Source organism: Mus caroli, unplaced genomic scaffold (genome assembly GCF_978045245.1).
Source record: "Mus caroli unplaced genomic scaffold, Mus_caroli_1 scaffold_3, whole genome shotgun sequence".
Lineage (NCBI taxonomy): Eukaryota > Metazoa > Chordata > Mammalia > Rodentia > Muridae > Mus > Mus caroli.
In genome coordinates this window covers 57,679,615-57,698,144 of record NW_028227258.1, presented here as the reverse complement: position 1 = coordinate 57,698,144, position 18,530 = coordinate 57,679,615, and the positions used below count along the sequence as shown (strand labels likewise).

Sequence of the window (18,530 nt, the reverse complement as noted above, 5' to 3'; positions counted from 1 at the left end):
GAAAAGGGCCAAGTAACATGTGAAGGTAGACCTATCAGAATTACACCAGACTTTCCAACAGAGACACTAAAAGCCAGAAGAGCCTGGTCAGGGATCATGCAGACTCTAAGAGAATACAAATGCCAGCCCAGGCTAGTAAAATTAAATGACATCCCAGCAAAACTGTCAATTACCATAGATGGAGAGACCAAAATATTCCAGGACAAAACCAAATTCAGACAGTATCTGTCTATCAATACAGCCCTACAGAGGATTCTGGAAGGAAAACACCTACACTAAAGAAATGACAAGATATTAGTCATCTCACAACAAAGCCAAAAGGAAAGAACCACAAGCACATAAATTAGCCACCTTCAAAAACAAACATAACAGGAACCAAAAGCCATCTGTCTTTAATCTCTCTCAATATTAATGGACTCAACTCATCTATAAAAAGAAATAAGATAACAAACTGGATATGCAAACAAGATTCAGCATTTTGCTGCATACAAGAAACACACAGGAGCCGAGCATGGTGGCACATTTAATCCCAGCACTCGGGAGGCAGAAGCAGGCAGATTTCTGAGTTCGAGGCCAGCCTGGTCTACAAAGTGGGTTGCAGCCATTCTAGTGGTGGCAGCTAAGCAGTGCAACTCAGTGACTTATGCGTCTCCCATGCCTGCAGCCACGATGCCCAAGTGGAATGTTAGCATGGATAGAGAAGGGAAGGCTGAGCCCAAGCACCCCTCCCTGAGGCTATTGACCAAGACTGCCCCAGCAAAGGTTGACAGGAAGCCAGAAAAAGGCCATGGGAAAGGATAAAGCATCAGGCAAAAAAAGTGCAGATAAAAGAGAAGAGGGGAGCAAAGACAAACAGGCTGACGTGGCTGACCAGCAAACTACAGATCTGCCTGCAGAAAATGGAGAGACAGAAAACCAGAGTCCAGCCTCTGAAGAAGAGAAAGAAGCTAAGTCTGACTAAACATCCATCAAATCTGTCTGTGGTCCCTGCCTCCCTTCTTATACAATCCAGAGGAATATTTTTATCAACTATATTGTAAATGCGAGTTTTTTAGGAGCTCTAGGAACATTTGTAAACAGTAGATCCCACCTCATCCCATTGTTTAAGTGTAATGTTTTTTTTTTTAAGAGGTTAAATCATTTGCTGGTTGTTTATTTTTTGGTACAACCAGAAAATAGCAGGATACTGAATCAGGAGAGGCTGTAACTGTCTTGGGGGTCACCATAACATTCTGTAGAGGGGGCTAGTTTTATATCCTCCAATACAAAGCATACTAAATGGCAATTTGGAGTCTCAGTTGTGCATTTATGTCTGGAATATTTTCAGTTATATCTGGTCCCGTGTTTCTAGTAGAACCATTTTGTAAGAAAGGCAGTCCTTGATCCTTGCCCTGTCAGAACTGTGATGTCTGTGATCATGGCAGTCCATATTCCTAACAGTTGTGGTAATGTGCTGTGAAAGATGGAAATTTTGAGTATGTTCTGGGTATGACATAAAATTGTAAGTTGGTGGAATTGAGGATTATGAGCATTTGGTTGTTATAAGAGCTCTTAGGGAAACTTGCCAAGTTTGAAACTAGAACATCGCAATAAGTTCAAAGAAAAACAATACATAGCTCATCACTTATGTACATGAACACAATGTAACTCTTCAGAGTTTGGGTACTTGAACACAATATATGGCTCTTTTTGGGTATGTGTGATAAGAATTGGAATGTCTGTGTACTCTGCTCCTTGACCAATAAAGTCTGTTGTGAAAGAATAAAAAGAGGAAGGAAGGAAGGAAGGAAGGAAGGCATCTCAATAACTAAGAAAGACACTATCTCAGAGTAAAAGGATGGAAAGAAGGTCTTCCAAGCAAACAGTCCCAAGAAACAAGCTGTAGTTACCATCCTAATATCCAAGAAACTAGACTTTCAACCACAAGTTATCAAGCATGATGAGGAAAGACACTGCATATTCATTAAAGGGAAAATCTACCAAGAGAAAGTCCCAATTCTGAACATCTATGCCCCAAATGCAAGAGCACTCACATTCATAAAAGAAATTTTACTAAAGCTCAGAACACACATTGAACCCCACACAATAATAGTGGGAGACCTCAACACTCCACTCTCACCAATGGACAGATCATTGAAACAGAAACTAAACAGAGACACAGTGAAACTAACAGAAATTATGAACCAAATGGATCTAACAGATATCTACAGAACATTTCATCCTAAAGCAAAAGAAAATACCTTCTTCTTGGCACTTCATGGTACCTTCTCCAAAATTGACCATATAATTGGTCACAAAACAGGCCTCAACAGATACAAGGAGATTGAAATAATCCCATGCATCCTATCAGCTCACCACAAATTAAGGCTGGTCTTCAACAGTAACAAAAACAACAGAAAGCCCACATACACATGGAAGCTAAACAACACTCTACTCAATAATAACTTAGTCAAAGAAGAAATAAAGAAAAAAAAATAAAGGCTTTTTAGAATTCAATGAAAATGAAAGCACAACATACAAAAACTAAGCTGAAAATACTAAGTGAGAATATAAGATTTTATATAATTATGAGTAAGAGTTAAATATAATTTTAAAACAGTAAAGATAAATATTCTAATATAGTAGTAATGATCTTAAAAGTAGTTTAAGAAATTTTTATTCCAAATTCTAGATGCAGTTAGTATAATTTTTTTAAGCTTTAAAGAATTAATTAGGTTTATGATGCTTTAAAGTAATTTTCATATAATTTCACTGTCTCAGTACTAAGTATAAATAATTTTGCTTTTAATTATTGAACTATAAATTTATTATAATTTTAGGCAGGATTTTAAAACATTAACCTATACCTAATATTTTCACTTTATACAATTGTCAACAATAAAAAAGAAATCCTAAAATCCTTTTTCAGAGACAAACTCATTACTCTTACCTTAAATGCATTTCTTTTTCTTCCAAATTTTCTATTTGTTTCAACAGCCTTTCTTCTTGCTTTTTGCAATTCTATGAAGATAATCAACAATGCTTATGTTAATCATTTTTCTTCAACAAAATATAAGTGAAATTAATATTTAAAACCTTCATCTGTCAGCATAAATTTTATTTCATTATACAAAAAAAGCAATAACGTGAGTGTGCTAATTATTTTTTGGTCAACCTAACACAAGTTAGAGTAAAAAAAAACTGCCTTCATAAGATTGACCTTAAGCAAGTCTGTGAGACATTTTCTTCACTGAGAATTAATGTGGGAGGACTCAGCCCACTGACCGCAGTCCCTGGGCAGGTGTCCTTGCATCTATTAAAAAGCGGGTTGTACAAACCCTAAGGAACAAGCTGGTAATGAGCAGTTCTCCAGGGCCTCTGCTTTACTTCCTACTTCAAGGTTAGTGCCTTAAGCTGCTGCCTTGACTTCCCTTTATGATGGACTATGCTTGAGATCTATAAGCCAAATAAACTTCTGTGGGTCTGTCTCTGTTTCTGGCCTCAGAGTATTCAGGCACCATTAGTTGTGAGCTCTTCTAGATATTCCATAAACAGCAGGTCTTTTTATTCCAGGGTAACAAGGGCTATCTATCTATATAAACCTTGGGGAGTGGGTAGGAGTTTTTCAAGGAGAGTGTACATAATGGGCTAGAGCTGAGGAGCTGGGAATGCTTTATTTGCATGAAGAGGGATTCTGGGTACTTAAACCTGTAATTTGGCTAAGAGGCTACTGTGACTTCCCCAAAAAGGATGGAGGTAGGGTATTATGAGACTATGTGCCCTGGGGCATGCAGGCTGAGAATAGGGAGGAAGCCATCATTATTCCTGCTGATTTCATGGTGAGATGTTGGTCTCAAGATGAAATTTTCAGGGTTTTGAATACTTCTTGACCTTACTCTTGTTTCAGGCCCATCCTACCCAGTTGCACTTGCCCCACAAACCTACTTCCCCTGAGCCCAAGCCACTTCTTTTATACTGTTTTAACACAGAAATAGAATACAAACTAAAACAGTGAGCTATTTAATTTGTATAATTCTGGTTTATAGACTTGTACTGGCAACAATCCTAATAATATATAGCAGTTAATAAAATGTTTGATTTTCTAGTGGTACTTTGAGGCTTTTTATGTTATTCATAATGTTTCATTAATCATTATCAACAAAATTCATAATTTATCTTTCAAGGACCAAAATCAATATTGTTCTCTGACAACTTCTCTTCCATAAGGCAGAAGTGAACTGAAGAATTCAACTAACACTTTATCACGTTATCAAAATATATGACAAACTTTCTATTTAAAATATTGGAATACTATTTTCACTATTTTTATATTAATTCATGTTCTTGAAGAAAAATGAAAAGATATTCATTATTATATCTTCCATAGGTATCTATGACTAGATATAATGTTACTAAATACAACTGTTAATGCTTACAATTATATTAACTTCATATATTGGGAGTCTCTAATTTTTGTAGTCAAGTATCATCATACCACAGAATATTATTCAATTTTTCCTCAAAAAAAAAAATCAACTCAGTGGGAAGAGAGGCCCCTTGGTATTGCAAACTTTATATGCCCCAGTACAGGGGAATGCCAGGGCTAAGAAGCAGGAGTGGATGTGTAGGGGAGCCAGGCAAGGAGAGGATATAGGGAACTTTCAGGATAGCATTTGAAATGTATATAAAGAAAATATCTAATTAAAAAACTTTAGATTAAAAAAATCAACTCAGAAATAATGAAACTTTTTAAGCTAAAAGGGTATTCAGTAATCATATATTTTAAAGTCCCTCTACTTTTGAAGGTAAGCAAAAAAAGTCACTGATAACTGCCAACTCACAATGATATCTTCTTGATGTTTCTTGAGTTCTAGGGCCATATCACTTGCTTCTTGTACTAATTTTTTGTTCTCAAGCAAAAGCATGTCACAACTTGCAGTTAATTCAGTATTCTTAAGTCTGTTTTAAAAAACATGTCATATAGAAAGAATTAAATATGATATATAAAATTTAATTCAAAATAATCTTAATAGAAGGAATAGGCAGGATATAAATAATATTGGCCATTAATTCTTGAAGCAAAGTTATATTTTCAGGCTGCTTCATTATATTATCTGTTCAAATATATAAATTATTTCTATATTAACATTTCATGTCACACATATTTCTATGTATATTCTCAACACTCTCATTACTTCAAAAAATATAAAGCACATATTTTCTACATAATTGCTCTATATCTAATAATCTATTTCAAACTTCTAAAACTTTAATTAGAATAGAGCTTGAAGCATAAAATATTTGTAATTAAATGCAACCATTCTTACAAAGTCGTAATTGTTCCATAGTGAAAGAGAAATTATTGTTGCTATTAGCTGAAGCCAGTATCCATTTGTAGGGTGTGGCAATACCAAATGATCTCAGAAGTATCTACTGCTTCCTCTTACTTAATAATATTGGAAACTCAGCAGAGAAAATAGAGGCTTTTTCCCCCTAGTAATGAGAGATTAAAAAGCAAATATAGCAAGAATAATATAAGTTGACACTAAATATAAATAACTACTCCATTCTTTTTTTTTTTTTAATGGTTTTTCGAGGCAGTGTTTCTCTGTGTAGCCCTGGCTGACCTGGAACTCACTCTGTAGACCAGGCTGGCCTCAAACTCAGAAAAATTCTTAAGGGGATTTTTAATAAATGAATTAAAAAGAAGGTCTCAAAAAAAAAAAACTGTTGAAAGAATATCAGGAAGGAATGGAGCTACAAGAAAAGGGTGAGACTTAGGGCTCATGATGTAGACTAAGTTGGCCTCAAACTCACAGCAACCTTTCTTCCTCAGCCTCCCAAATGTTAGAATTCCAAGCAAGAGGCATCATACCTAATACTTGGACTTGCCATTTTATCTATTCCTAAGAAGCAATCAAAGGGAAAAATAAACCATCAACATGCATTTAAATTTACTTCTTTCCCCATGATATATCCTTACTACCAAAATAAACTTGCTGAATAAGTGAAATCATTCCATTGAATATTTAGAAAACAATAAAAATATTTTGTTTTTTTAATTATTTTTTTAAAGTTTTTTATTGGGTATTTTATTTACATTACAAATGTTATCTCCTTTCCCAATTCCTCCCCCCAAATCCCCTATCCCATCCCCGCTCCCCTGATTCTATATGAGGGTGTTTCCCCACCCACCCACCCACTCTTGCCTCCTCGCCCTCGAATTCCCCTACACTGGGGCATCAAACATTCCCAGGACCAAGGGCCTCTCCTCCCATAGATGCCTAACAAGGCCATCCTCTACTACATATGCAGCTGGAGCCATGGGTCCCTCCATGTGTACTCCTTGGTTGGTGGTTTAGTCCCTGGGAGCTCTGGGGGGAGGGAGGATCTGGCTGGTTGATATTATTGTCCTTGCCATGTGGTTACAAACCCCTTCAGCTCTTTCAGTCCTTTCTCTAACTTCTCCACTGGGGACCCTGTGCTCAGTCCAATGGTTGGCTGCAAGCTTCTGTCTCTGTATTTGTCAGGCTCTAGCAGAGAGCCTCTCAGGAGACGCTATACCAGGCTCCTGTCAGCAAGCACTTCTTGGCATCCACAATAGTTGTCTAGGTTTGGTGACTGTAAATGGTTTGGATCCCCAGGTCTTTGGATGGCCTTTCCTTCAGTCTCTGCTCGACACTTTTGTCTCCATATTTGCTCCCATGAGTATTTTGTCCCCCTTTCTAAGAAATACCAAAGCACCCACACTTTGGTCTTTGTTTTTCTTGAGCTTCCTGAGGATCCAGCTATACTACTCCTGGGCATATACTCAAAAGATGTTCCAACATATAACAAGGACACATGCTCCACTATGTTCATAGAAGCCTTATTTATAATAGCCAGAAGCTGAAAAGAACCCAGATGTCCTTCATCAAAGGAATGGATACAGAAAATGTGGTACATTTACACAATGGAGTACTACTCAGCTATTAAAAATATTGACTTTATGAAATTCCTAGGCAAATGGATGGAACTAGAAAATATCATCCTGAGTGAAGTAAACCAATCACAAAAGAACACACATGGTATGCACTCACAGATAAATGGATATTAGTACAAATGCTCGGAATATGCAAGATACAATTCACAGAAATAAACTTTTATATTGAAATTTTATCAACACATATAATTATCTTTTTGGGAAACTAAATGTCTCCCCAAAATTAATGTTAGACCATCGTTACGTTAAAATTCCACATTCATGGGATTATCCATCTAGAGATTGAAACTGTTCAGGAAAATATGTCTGGACTGAGCATATAAACTTCTTGCCATTATTTCCTGAATACAGTAGAACAAACAGTAGAATTTACACAGAATTTTCAGTACTGTAAGTAGTTTGGAAGCAAGCTAAAACTTACTTGAAAGAGGATATTTATACTTTATATGCAAGCACTGTGCTGTTTGTATATAAGACTTGAGTATCTACAGATTTGTGTATGTTCAGGGTTTCTTGAACCAATGTTCATAAACACCAAGAGAAAACTATATACTGATATGAAATGATTTAAAATTTTTATTTATTATTTTAAATAAATGATACAAACTTTCCTAACATAAAGCTTTTCACTACAAAGCACAGTCCTTAAATTTGTAATTCTCTTGCTTCAGCTTCCAAAGTAGTGAGATTACATTTGTGCACCATCATGCCTGGCTTTCATTTTGATCTTTAAGTAGGAATAAAACACAATTTCAAATCCATTGATATAAATACTAAACACTATTTACTTTTACCATAAAGCTTAGTAATTAACTGTATGTAGTTAAGTGAAAAACATACTTCTCTTTTTCAAGCTCAGTTTTCATTTCTTCAACCTGTTTTAAATAATGCTGTTCACTTGTTTTAGTGACAGTTACTTGTACTTGCAAATCATGGACTTCTTTCTGTAAAATAAATGTATATATTTATTGACAGATGTTCTATCAGTTTTTTTCATATAAAAGACATAGTTAGGCTGGGCATGGTGGCACAATCCGAGAAACTCAGGAGACAAAGGCAAGTAGATCTCTGTAAGTTCAAAGCTATCCTGGTCTACATAGTGAGTTCCGGAAAGCAGGAGCTCCATAGACAGTCTCAAAAACAAAGAAAAACTAAAAATAGATATGGTTTCTCTAAAAGTAATCAAGCAATATATTGGAGAAAATTTGGCAGGATATTAAAAAATATTTTTTTAAATATTTGGGGGCTGGAGAAATGGCTCAGTGGTTAAGAGCACTGATTGCTCTTCCAAAGGACATAAATTTCAGTAACCACATGGTGACTCATAACCATCTGTAATGTGATCCAATGCCCTCTTCTGGTGTGCCTGAAGACAGCTACAGTTTACTCAAATGAATAAAATAAATCTTAATAAGTTTAAAAAACAAGATTTATTTATTTTATGTCTGTGAGTACACTGTCTTCAGACACCAGAAGAGGGCATCGAATCCCATTATAGATTGTTGTGAACCACCATGTGGTTGCTGGGAATTAAACTCAGGACATCTAGAAGAATAATCAGTGCTCTTAACCACGGAGACATCTCTCCAGCCCTAAAAAAAAATATTTTTAAGACAGGGTCTCATTCAGCCCAGGATGAGTTTGAGACCTGGTCTTGAGGTCAACTTTGAACTCTTGATTTTCCTGCCTTTCCCTCCAAAGTCCTAGGATTATATACAGATATAAATATCATGTTCAGCTAAATACTTTAAATTTAAGTAAACAATGTGATAATCACCTTAATTTTTAAAATTATCAATGACACAGCCGGGTGTGGTGGCACATGCCTTTAATCCCAGCACTTGGGAGGCAGAGGAAGGTGGATTTCTGAGTTCGAGGCCAGCCTGGTCTACAAAGTAAGTTCCAGGACAGCCAGGGCTATACAGAGAAACCTGGTCTCAAAAAACGAAAAAGAAAAAAAAGAAAAAGAAGAAAAAGAAAACGTATCTTTAACAAACCTCTCTGGTTTCCAAAAGGAAAGTTAGTTCTTGTTCTTTCCCTTGTAATTCTTCAGCAAGCTTCTCAACTTGTTTCTTTTCATCTAAAAGTTTTTGATCTTCTGCCTAAACACAATAGAAAAAAAGAGTGTGACTGTCAAACTACATACATATTGAAAAATAATTGAACTGCCCAAAGAATAATATAAAGAACTACAGTGACCCAGAGGAAGCTCAACACCCAGGTGCTCTAACACACCCAGCACAGGTGAAAAGGCAACAACATCTGCCCCAACACCCAGAATAACTGGGTCCCCCAGGATCCAGGAACACTGGAATCCCCACCCAGCCAGTGGCACCAGTTCCTTCCATAGGAACCTGTGCAGTGAGCAGACCTTGGGCACTGGCTCCTCACCCGGTCCCACCACACCCAGAGGAAGCTCAACTCCCAGGTACTCTAACACGCCCAGGATCACAGATGAAGAGGCCACAACATCTGCCCCAACACCCAGAGTAACTGGGACCCCCTAAGATCCAGGAATGCAGGAACCCCCACCCAGCCAGTGGCACGGGTTCCTTCTGGTCTGAACGTGCACCCAGAGCAAATCTGGGGTGCTGACTCTGTACCCACTCTTACAGCACCCAGAGGAAGGCCATCTCCCAGGTGCTCTGAAATGCCCAGGATCACAGAGGAAGCTTGACTCCCAGGAGATAGAACACACCCAGGAGCACTGGAGATCTGACACACTCAAGATCTGTCACATCTTTCCCAAAACCCTGTGTAGGACCCCCATAGGAACCAAGGAAAGACTAAACCCTGCCCAGACAGAGGCACATGTTCCTTCCAGCTTGTACCTGTGCCAGAAGCAAACCCAGGAATCCAGCTCCCCAAACATCCCTGCAACACCCAGAGAAGGCTTGACTCCCAGGTGTTCTGACATAACAGGATCTCAGGAGCTTGGTTACACTATGATTTCAAGAAACCAAAGGCAGCTTGACTCTCAGGAGTTCTGACACATCCCAGATGTGAGGATCACAGGACCACAGAGATAGCTGGACTCTGAGGAGTTATGACACAACCAGAATCACAGGAGGGACAGGATCCAGTCAGAGACAGCAAAGGCAGAGATAACCAGGTGGTGAGAGGCAAGGGAAAGAACATAAGAAACAGAAACTAAGGCTACTTGGCATCATCAGAACCCATTTCTCCCACTACAGGAAGTCATAGATACTCCATCACACTGGAAAAGCAAGATTCAGATTTAAAATCACATCTCATGATAATGATAGAGGATTTTAAAAAGGACATAAATACTCCTTTAAAGAAATACAGAAGAATACAGGTAAACAGCTAAAAGCCCTTAAAGAGAAAACACAAAATCCCTTAAAGAAATAAAGGAAAACACAAACAAACAGGTGAAGGAATTGAACAAAACCATCTAGGATCTAAAAATGGAAATAGAAACAATAAAGAAATCACAAAGGGAGACACGCCTGGAGACAGAAAACCTAAGAAAGAGATCAGGAGTCTTAGATGCAAGCATAACCAACAGAATACAAGAGATAGAAGACAGAACCTCGGGTGCAGAAGATACCAGAGAAAACATTGACACAACAAAGAAAATACAAAATGCAAAAAGCTCCTAACCCAAAACAGTCAGGAAATTCAGAACACAATAAGAAGACCAAAAAAAAGAGTGAAGATTCCCAACTTAAAGGACCAGTAAGTATCTTTAACAAAATTATAAAAGAAAACTTCCCTAACCCAAAGAAAGAGATGCCCTTAAACATACAAGAAGCTTACAGAACTCCAAATAGTCTGAACCAGAAAAGAAATTCCTCCCATCACATAATAATTAAAACACCAAATGCACAAAACAAAGAAAGAATATTGAATTCTGTAAGGGAGAAAGGTCAAGTAATATAAAGGCAGACCTATCAGAATTACACCAGACTTCTCACCAGAGACTACAAAAGCTAGAAGATCCTGGGCACATGTCATACAGATCCTAAGATAACACAAATGCCAGCCCAGGCTTCTATACTCAGCAAAACTCTCAATTACCTTAGGCAGAGAAACCAAGATATTCCATGACAAAACCAAATTTACACAGTATCTTTCCACAAATCCAGCCCTACAAAGGATAATGGATGGAAAACTCCAACACAAGGAGGAAACTATACACCCTAAAAAAAGCAAGAAAGTAATCTTCTTTCAACCCAAAAGAAGATAGCCACAAAAACAATTCCACCTCTAACAACAAAAATAATAGGAAGTAACAATCACTTTTCCTTAATATCTCTTAACATCAATGTACTCCATTCCCCAATAAAAAAAAACATAGACTAACAGACTGGATATGTAAACAGGACCTGGCATTTTGCTGCATACAGGAAACACACCTGAGTGACAAAGACAGAAACTACCTCAGAGTACAAGGATGGAAAATTTTTTTACTAGCAAATGGTCCCAAGAAACGAGCTGGAGTAGCAATTCTAATATAAAAAAAAAAATCGACTTTCAACCAAAAGGTATCAAAAAAGATAAGAAAGGATACTTCATACTCATGAAAGGAAAAAAAATCTACCAAGATAAAACTGAATTCTGAACATCTATGCCCCAAAGACAAAGTCACCAACATACATTAAAGAAACTTCACTAAAGGTCAAACACAGAGTTCACCTCACACAATAATAGTAGAAGATTTCAACACCCCACTCTCATCAGTAAACAGAGCAGGGAAACAGACACTAAACAAAGACACAGTGAAACTAACACAAGTTATGAACCAAATGGAATTGACAGACATCTATAGAAAAACTACATGCTAAAACAAAAGGATATACCTTCTCAGCACCTTATGTTACCTTCTTCAAAACTGACCATTTAATCAGTCACAAAACAGGCCTCAACAGATACAAGAAGACTGAAATATTCCATGCATACTATCAGATCACCACAGATTAAGGCTGGTCCTCCATTAAAAAAAAAAAAAAGCCCACATACATAAGGAAGCTGAACAACACTCTACTTAATAATAACTTGGTAAAGGAAGAAATAAAGGAAAAAAATAAAGAATTTTTAGAATTCAATGAAAATGAAGACACAAACTAAACTCATAGCTGTGAGTGCCTCCAATAAGAAACTGGAGAGAGCAAATACTAGAAGCTTAACAGCACACCAGAAAGCTCTAGAACAAAAAGAATCAAGTGCATCCAAGAGGAGTAGACAGCAGAAAATAGTCAAACTGTAATCAACCAAGTAGAAACAAAGAGAACGATACAAAGAATCAACAAAACCAGGAGCTGGTTCTTTAAGAAAAATCATTAAGATAGATAAACCTTTATCCAGACTAACGAGAGGGCACAGAGACAGTATCCAAAATAACAAAATCAGAAATTGAAAGGGAGACATAACAGAAACTGAGAAATTTTAAAAAAAAAAATCATCAGATCCTATGACAAAAGCAGGTACTCAACAAAACTAGGAAATCTGGATGAAATGGACAATTTTATAGACAGATACCAGGTACCAAAGTTAAATCAGGATCAGATAAACCATCTAAACAGTCCCATAACCCCTAAAGAAATAGAAGCAATCATTAAAAGTCTCCCAAGAAAAAAAGCCCAGGATCAGATGGGTTTAGTGTAGAATGTTATCAGACCTTCAAAGAAGATGTAATACCAATACTCTTCAAACTATTTCACAAAATAGAAACAGAAGGAACACTACCCAATTCATTCGATGAAGCCACAATTATGCTTATACCTAAACCACACAAAGGCCCAACAAAGAAAGAGAACTTCAGACCAATTTCCCTTATGAATATCAATGCAAAAATACTCAATATTATTAATTCTCCCAAACCAAACCCAAGAACACATCAAAACAATCATCCATCATGATCACATAGGCTTCATCCCAGGGGGGATGCAGGGATGGTTCAATGTACAGAAATCCATCAACATAATCCACTATATAAACAAACTCAAAGAAAAAAAAACACATGATCATCTCATTAGAGATGAGATGAGAAAGCATTTGACAAAATTCAACACCCCTCCATGGTAAAAGTCTTGGAAAGATCTGGAACTCAAAGCCCATACCTAAACATAGTAAAAGCGATATACAGCAAACCAGTAGCCAACATCAAACTAAATGGAGAGACACTTGAAGCAATCCCACTAAAGTCTGGGACTAGACAAGGCTGCCCACTCTCCCCCTATCTATTCAATATAGTACTCAAAAAAGGAGGTCAAAGGGATAAATTGGAAAAGAAGAAGTCAAAATATCACTATTTTCAGATATGATAGTAAGTATAAGTGAACCCAAAATTCTACCAGAGAACTCCTACACCTGATAAACAACTTCAGCAAAGTGGCTGGATATAAAATTAACTCAAACAAATCAGTAGCCTTCCTCTACTCAAAGGATAAACAGGCTGAGAAAGAAATTAGGGAAACAACTCCATTCACAATAGTCACAAATAATATAAAGTATCTTGGTGTGACTTTAACCAAGCAAGTGGAAGATCTGTATGACAAGAACTTCAAGTCTCTGAAGAAAGAAATCGAAGAAGATCTCCAAAGATGGAAAGATCTCCCATGCTCATGGATTGGCAGGATTAATATAGTAAAAATGGCCATCTTGCTGAAAGCAATTTACAGATTCAATGCAATCCCCATCAAAATTCCAACTCAATTCTTCACAGACGTGGAAAGAGCAATTCTTAACTTCATATGGAATAACAAAAACAAAACAAAACAAAAAACAACAAAACAGGACAGCAAAAACTATTCTCAACAATAAAAGAACTTCTGGGGGAATCACCATCCCTGACCTCAAGCTATACTACAAAACAAAAGTGTTTAAAACTGCATGGTACTGGTACAGTGACAGGCAGGTAGATCAATGGAATAGAATTGAAGACCCAGAAATGAACCCACACACCTACGGTCACTTGATCTTTGACAAAGGAGCTAAAACCAACCAGTGGAAAACAGACAGTGCTCTCAACAAATGGTGCTGGTTCAACTGGTGGTCAACATGTAGAAGAATGCAAATTGATCCAATCTTATCTCCCTGTACAAAACTCAAGTCCAAGTGGATCAGGGACCTCCACATAAAACCAGATACACTGAAACTAACAGAAGAGAAAGTTGAGAAGAGCCTGGAACACACGGGCATAGGGGGGAAATTCCTGATCAGGACACCAATGGCTTATGCTCTAAGATCTACAATAGACAAGTGGGACCTCATAAAATTGCAAAGTTTCTATAAGGCAAAGGACACTGTCAATAGGACAAAACAGCAACCAACAGATGGGGAAAAAACCTTTACTAATCTCACATCCAATAGAGGGCTAATATCCAATACATACAAAGAACTCAAAAGTTAGTTTCCAGAGAACCAAATAACGCTATTTTTAAAATGGGGAACAGAGCTAAACAAAGAATTCTCAACTGACAAATAGTGAAAGGCTGAGACACTCCTAAAGAAATGTTCATCATCCTTAGTCATCAGGGAAATGCAAATCAAATCAACCCTGAGATTCCACATCACACCAGTTAGAATGGGTAAGATGAAAAACTCAGGTGACAGCACATGCTGGTGAGGATGTGGAGAAAGAGGTAAACTCCATTGTTGGTGGGATTGCAAGCTGATACAACCACTCTGGAAATCAGTCTAGCAGTTCCTCAGAAAATTGGACATAGTACTACCTGAGGACACAGCTATACCACTCCTAGGCATATACCCAGAAGATGTTCCAACATATAATAAGGAAACATGATCCACTATGTTCATAGCAGTCCTGTTTCAATAGCCAGAAGCTGGAAAGAACCCAGATGTCCCTCAACAGAGGAATGGATACAGAAAACGTGGTGCATTTACTCAAGCTATCAAAAACAATGACTTCATGAAATTCTTAGGCAAATGGATGGATCTAGAAAATATCATCCTGAATGTGGAAACCCAATCACAAAAGAACACACATGATATGCACTCACTGATAACTGGATATTAGCCCAAAAGCTTGTAATACCCAAGGTACAATTCACAGACCACATAAAGCTCAAGAAGAAGGAAGACCAAAGTGTGGATGCTTTGGTCCTTCTTAAAACAGGGAACAAAATACTCATGGAAAGAAATACGTAAAGAGTATGGAAATGGAGAGAGAGAGAGAGAAAGAGAAAGAGAGAGAATGAGAATGAATGAAATGTAGAATCAGAGAGACTGAAGGAAAGGCCATCCAGAGACTGCCCTACCTGGGGATCCATCCACATACAGTCACCAAACCCAGACACTATTGTGGATGCCAAGTAGTACTTTCTGACAGGAGCCTGGTATAACGTCTCCTGAGAGACTCTGCTAGAGCCTGACAAATACAGAGGCAGATGCTTGCAGCCAACCATTGGACTGAGCACGGGGTTCCCAATGGAGAAGTTAGAGAAAGCACTGAAGGTGCTAATGGGGTTTGCAACCCCATAGGAAGAACAATATCAACCAACCAGACCCCCTCCCAGAGCTCCCAGATACTAAACCACCAACCAAATAGTACACATTGAAGGACCTATGGCTCAAGCTGCAGATGTAGCAGAGAATGGCCTTGTTGGGCATCAATGGGAAGAGAGGCCCTTGGGCCTGGGAAGGCTGGATGCCCCAGTATAGGGAATTGAGAGGGCGAGGAGGTGTGGGGGGGGAGGACACATCCTCATAGAAACAGGAGGAGGGGAGATGGGATAGGGAGTTTCTGGGGGGGGGGGGGGGGAGATCAGGAAAGGGATAACATTTGAAACGTAAATAAGTAAAATATCCAAAAAAAGAAATAAAAAGAACTACAGGGTATTTTGTTGGTAAAACTGCTTCAATAGAGAAATACAGTTATTAGTAAGTAAATTCCAAAAACAAAATTTGACAAAAAGAATAATGAACAGAGCCCTGGGATAAAAGGAATAAATTGTTTATTTAAAAACTGAGATTTCTGTGGTGAAACAGAAATACTTTTATGGGACTGGGTAAATGAGAAAAGTCAGGATAGTAAGAGTCAGGCTCTACTCCAAGGAAGAAATAATTGCAAGTGCACTGAAAATCACTAAGCATAGCTGAAAGACACAAGAAAACAGAAAGGCTAAGCAACAAATAGAAATGGGCAATTCACTGCTCCAGCTGAGGCTCCAGCATTGAAAGAAGACAGAAGCTTCTTCCAAAATGTAAGCCAGTGAGCCAGTGTTGTGCCCAGATTGTAAAGACCCTAAAGAGACCACTAAGAATCACAACCAGATGTAATCACATGAGGGTCTTTATTTAAGCTCAAGCTTAGGCCACCAACCTTCCTGATCGAACAGGAAGGACAGTGAACCCCCAGGTCTAAGTGAAAGGGGTTTATAAAGCAAAAAAGAAAAAGAAAGAGAAAAAGGAAGAGGAAGAGGAAGAGAGAGAGAGAGAAATAGAAATAGAAAGAGAAAGAGAAAGAGAGAGAGAAAGAGAGAGAAAGAGAGAAAGAGAAAAAGAGAGAGAGAGAGAAAGAAAGAGAAAGAGAAAGAGAGAGAAAGAGAAAGAGAAAGAGAAAGAGAAAGAGAAAGAGAAAGAGAAAGAGAAAGAGAAAGAGAAAGAGAAAGAGAAAGAGAAAGAGAAAGAGAAAGAGAAAGAGAAAGAGAAAGAGAAAGAGAAAGAGAAAGAGAAAAGAGAAAGACCGCAAGCGGGAGTTTCTAAGCCATGGCATTACATGAGAGGGAAAAGGAATGTTGTCCTTCAAACCTGATAACAGTTTGTTCAGACAGTGGGGCAGAACCCTGCAGCTGGAAAGGGACCTTCCTGACTTGGAAAAAGTAACTTACTATGCTCTCAGAAGCTGATGTTATCTTTACAAACTGATTGTAGCTACAGTACAGTTGATTAATTAACACTTAATTGTGCCTTTTTCATAGTCCAAGAGTGAGTTTTTTATCATTTTAAGGATATTGGTCTCTGCTTCCTTCAAGGGCAGGAGCCATCTGAACTGGGGAAAAGTTGGTTATCAATCAAAGGGAGTGTTGGCCTCAGAAACTCTGAGGCTTGGGTATTGTACTGGCTACTTTTGTGTCAACTTAACACAGCTGGAGTTATCACAGAGAAAGGAGCTTCAGTTGAGGAAATGCCTCCATGAGATCCAACTGTAAGGCATTTTCTCAATTAGTGATCAAGGGAGAAAGGCCCCTTGTGGGTGGGACCATCTCTGGGCTGATAGTCTTGGTTCTGTAAGAGAGCAGGCTGAGCAAGCCAGGGGAGGCAAGTCAGTAAGGAACATCCCTCCATGGCTTCTGCTTCAGCTCCTGCTTCTTGACCTTCTTGAGTTCCAGTCCTGCATCCTTCGGTGTTCAACAGCATTATGGAGTGTAAGCCGAATAAACCCTTTCCTCCCTTACTTGCTTCTTGGTCATGATGTTTGTGCAGGAATAGAAACCCTGACTAAGTCAGGTATGATGCTTTCTGTCTGGCACCAAGGCTGGCATCTGCCCTCCAGGGAAGGGGGTGATCATGGGGAAGGGAGCACTACCATGAAAGGGGAGAAGGGTAATGGCAATAATCTGGCACCAGGCTGGGCCCTCTCCAAAGGCCAGAGGCACCTATGAAGTGGGGAGCGAAGGAGCTTTAACTTCTCTAGCCCTGTGCGGCAGGGAAGTGCAGGGAAGTGCAGAGGCAGGCTCTCTTGTGTCTCTTCACCAAATGGCCCTAGAAAAAAGAGACTGCCAGTCTTTGACACAGACCAAGTCCACAATACTAGCTAAGACATGGATCCAGAGGCCCATTTTGTCATTCCACTTGTCTCAGATGGCTGTCACTGTGTACCATCTTGACAATTAGTCTATTGGTTGAGATTAAGCTACTCTAGGGGTCTGAAATGAAGGCATAATCACAATTCGGAAAGCCAGGCAACAGCCTGCCCACAGCCCTTAGGTGTGAGTCAACAATTATGATGGAGAAAGGTATTTTATTTAAGAAACTTGGGAAAGCTGGAGAGTCAAGCAATGAAGAGTACAGTGGTCAGTAGCCATACCTTGCACGATAAGAAATACTATTTAAGAATAGCTGTGGAGATTGATGGTCTGAGTATGAAGTTAGTGGATGCCTGAACTCTTGGGACTACCTATCCACTAAGAGGTTCACTATGAGGACTAAGAACTCTGAAGATTGGTTGAGGTAATCTGAATGATGCTATTATTTTATCTAACCTTGCAATTTCCACAGCCACCTCCCTCCTATATAATATTTGACATTGTGTGGGAAAGAAAGCACTGAGACTGAATCTATAGTACAAATCTCTTATATATTTGGTTGTGAGCTTAGTCTTTAATGGCTGAGCCATCTCTCCAGTCCAACATAGTACAGATCTCAATGCTATGTTTACTTTCCTTGCATTCAGGAGACACCCCATTTATCAGACATTAGTAACTGTACTGTGTTCAAGCTGAAGAACCTCTAGAAAAGTTAGAAACCATCCTACCCACAGCTACCAAGTTAAGTCTGGTCAAGAGATTTTTGATATACAAAGAATGAAAATTCCTAAAGTGAAGGCAACTCTATTGTACATCAGACACTAAATCAGGTCCAG

The 18,530-nt window shown here is 38.4% G+C and overlaps 1 protein-coding gene and 1 pseudogene across 3 annotated transcripts in view; one reads left to right on the top strand and one right to left on the bottom strand.

Annotated features, from left to right (window-relative positions):
- Positions 1 to 18,530, bottom strand: part of Sycp1 (synaptonemal complex protein 1) — a 108,720-nt gene that overhangs the window by 54,624 nt on the left and 35,566 nt on the right. For all 3 annotated transcript variants that reach the window (XM_085835263.1, XM_085835265.1, XM_085835264.1), the window contains 4 exons: positions 8,959 to 9,063; positions 7,802 to 7,905; positions 4,821 to 4,938; positions 2,930 to 3,000 (listed from right to left, as the gene is read on the bottom strand). In XM_085835263.1, coding sequence (XP_085691389.1) covers positions 2,930 to 3,000; positions 4,821 to 4,938; positions 7,802 to 7,905; positions 8,959 to 9,063 — 398 coding nt within the window. The remainder of the gene's footprint in view (positions 1 to 2,929; positions 3,001 to 4,820; positions 4,939 to 7,801; positions 7,906 to 8,958; positions 9,064 to 18,530) is intronic.
- Positions 670 to 961, top strand: LOC110290884 (non-histone chromosomal protein HMG-14 pseudogene; annotated as a pseudogene).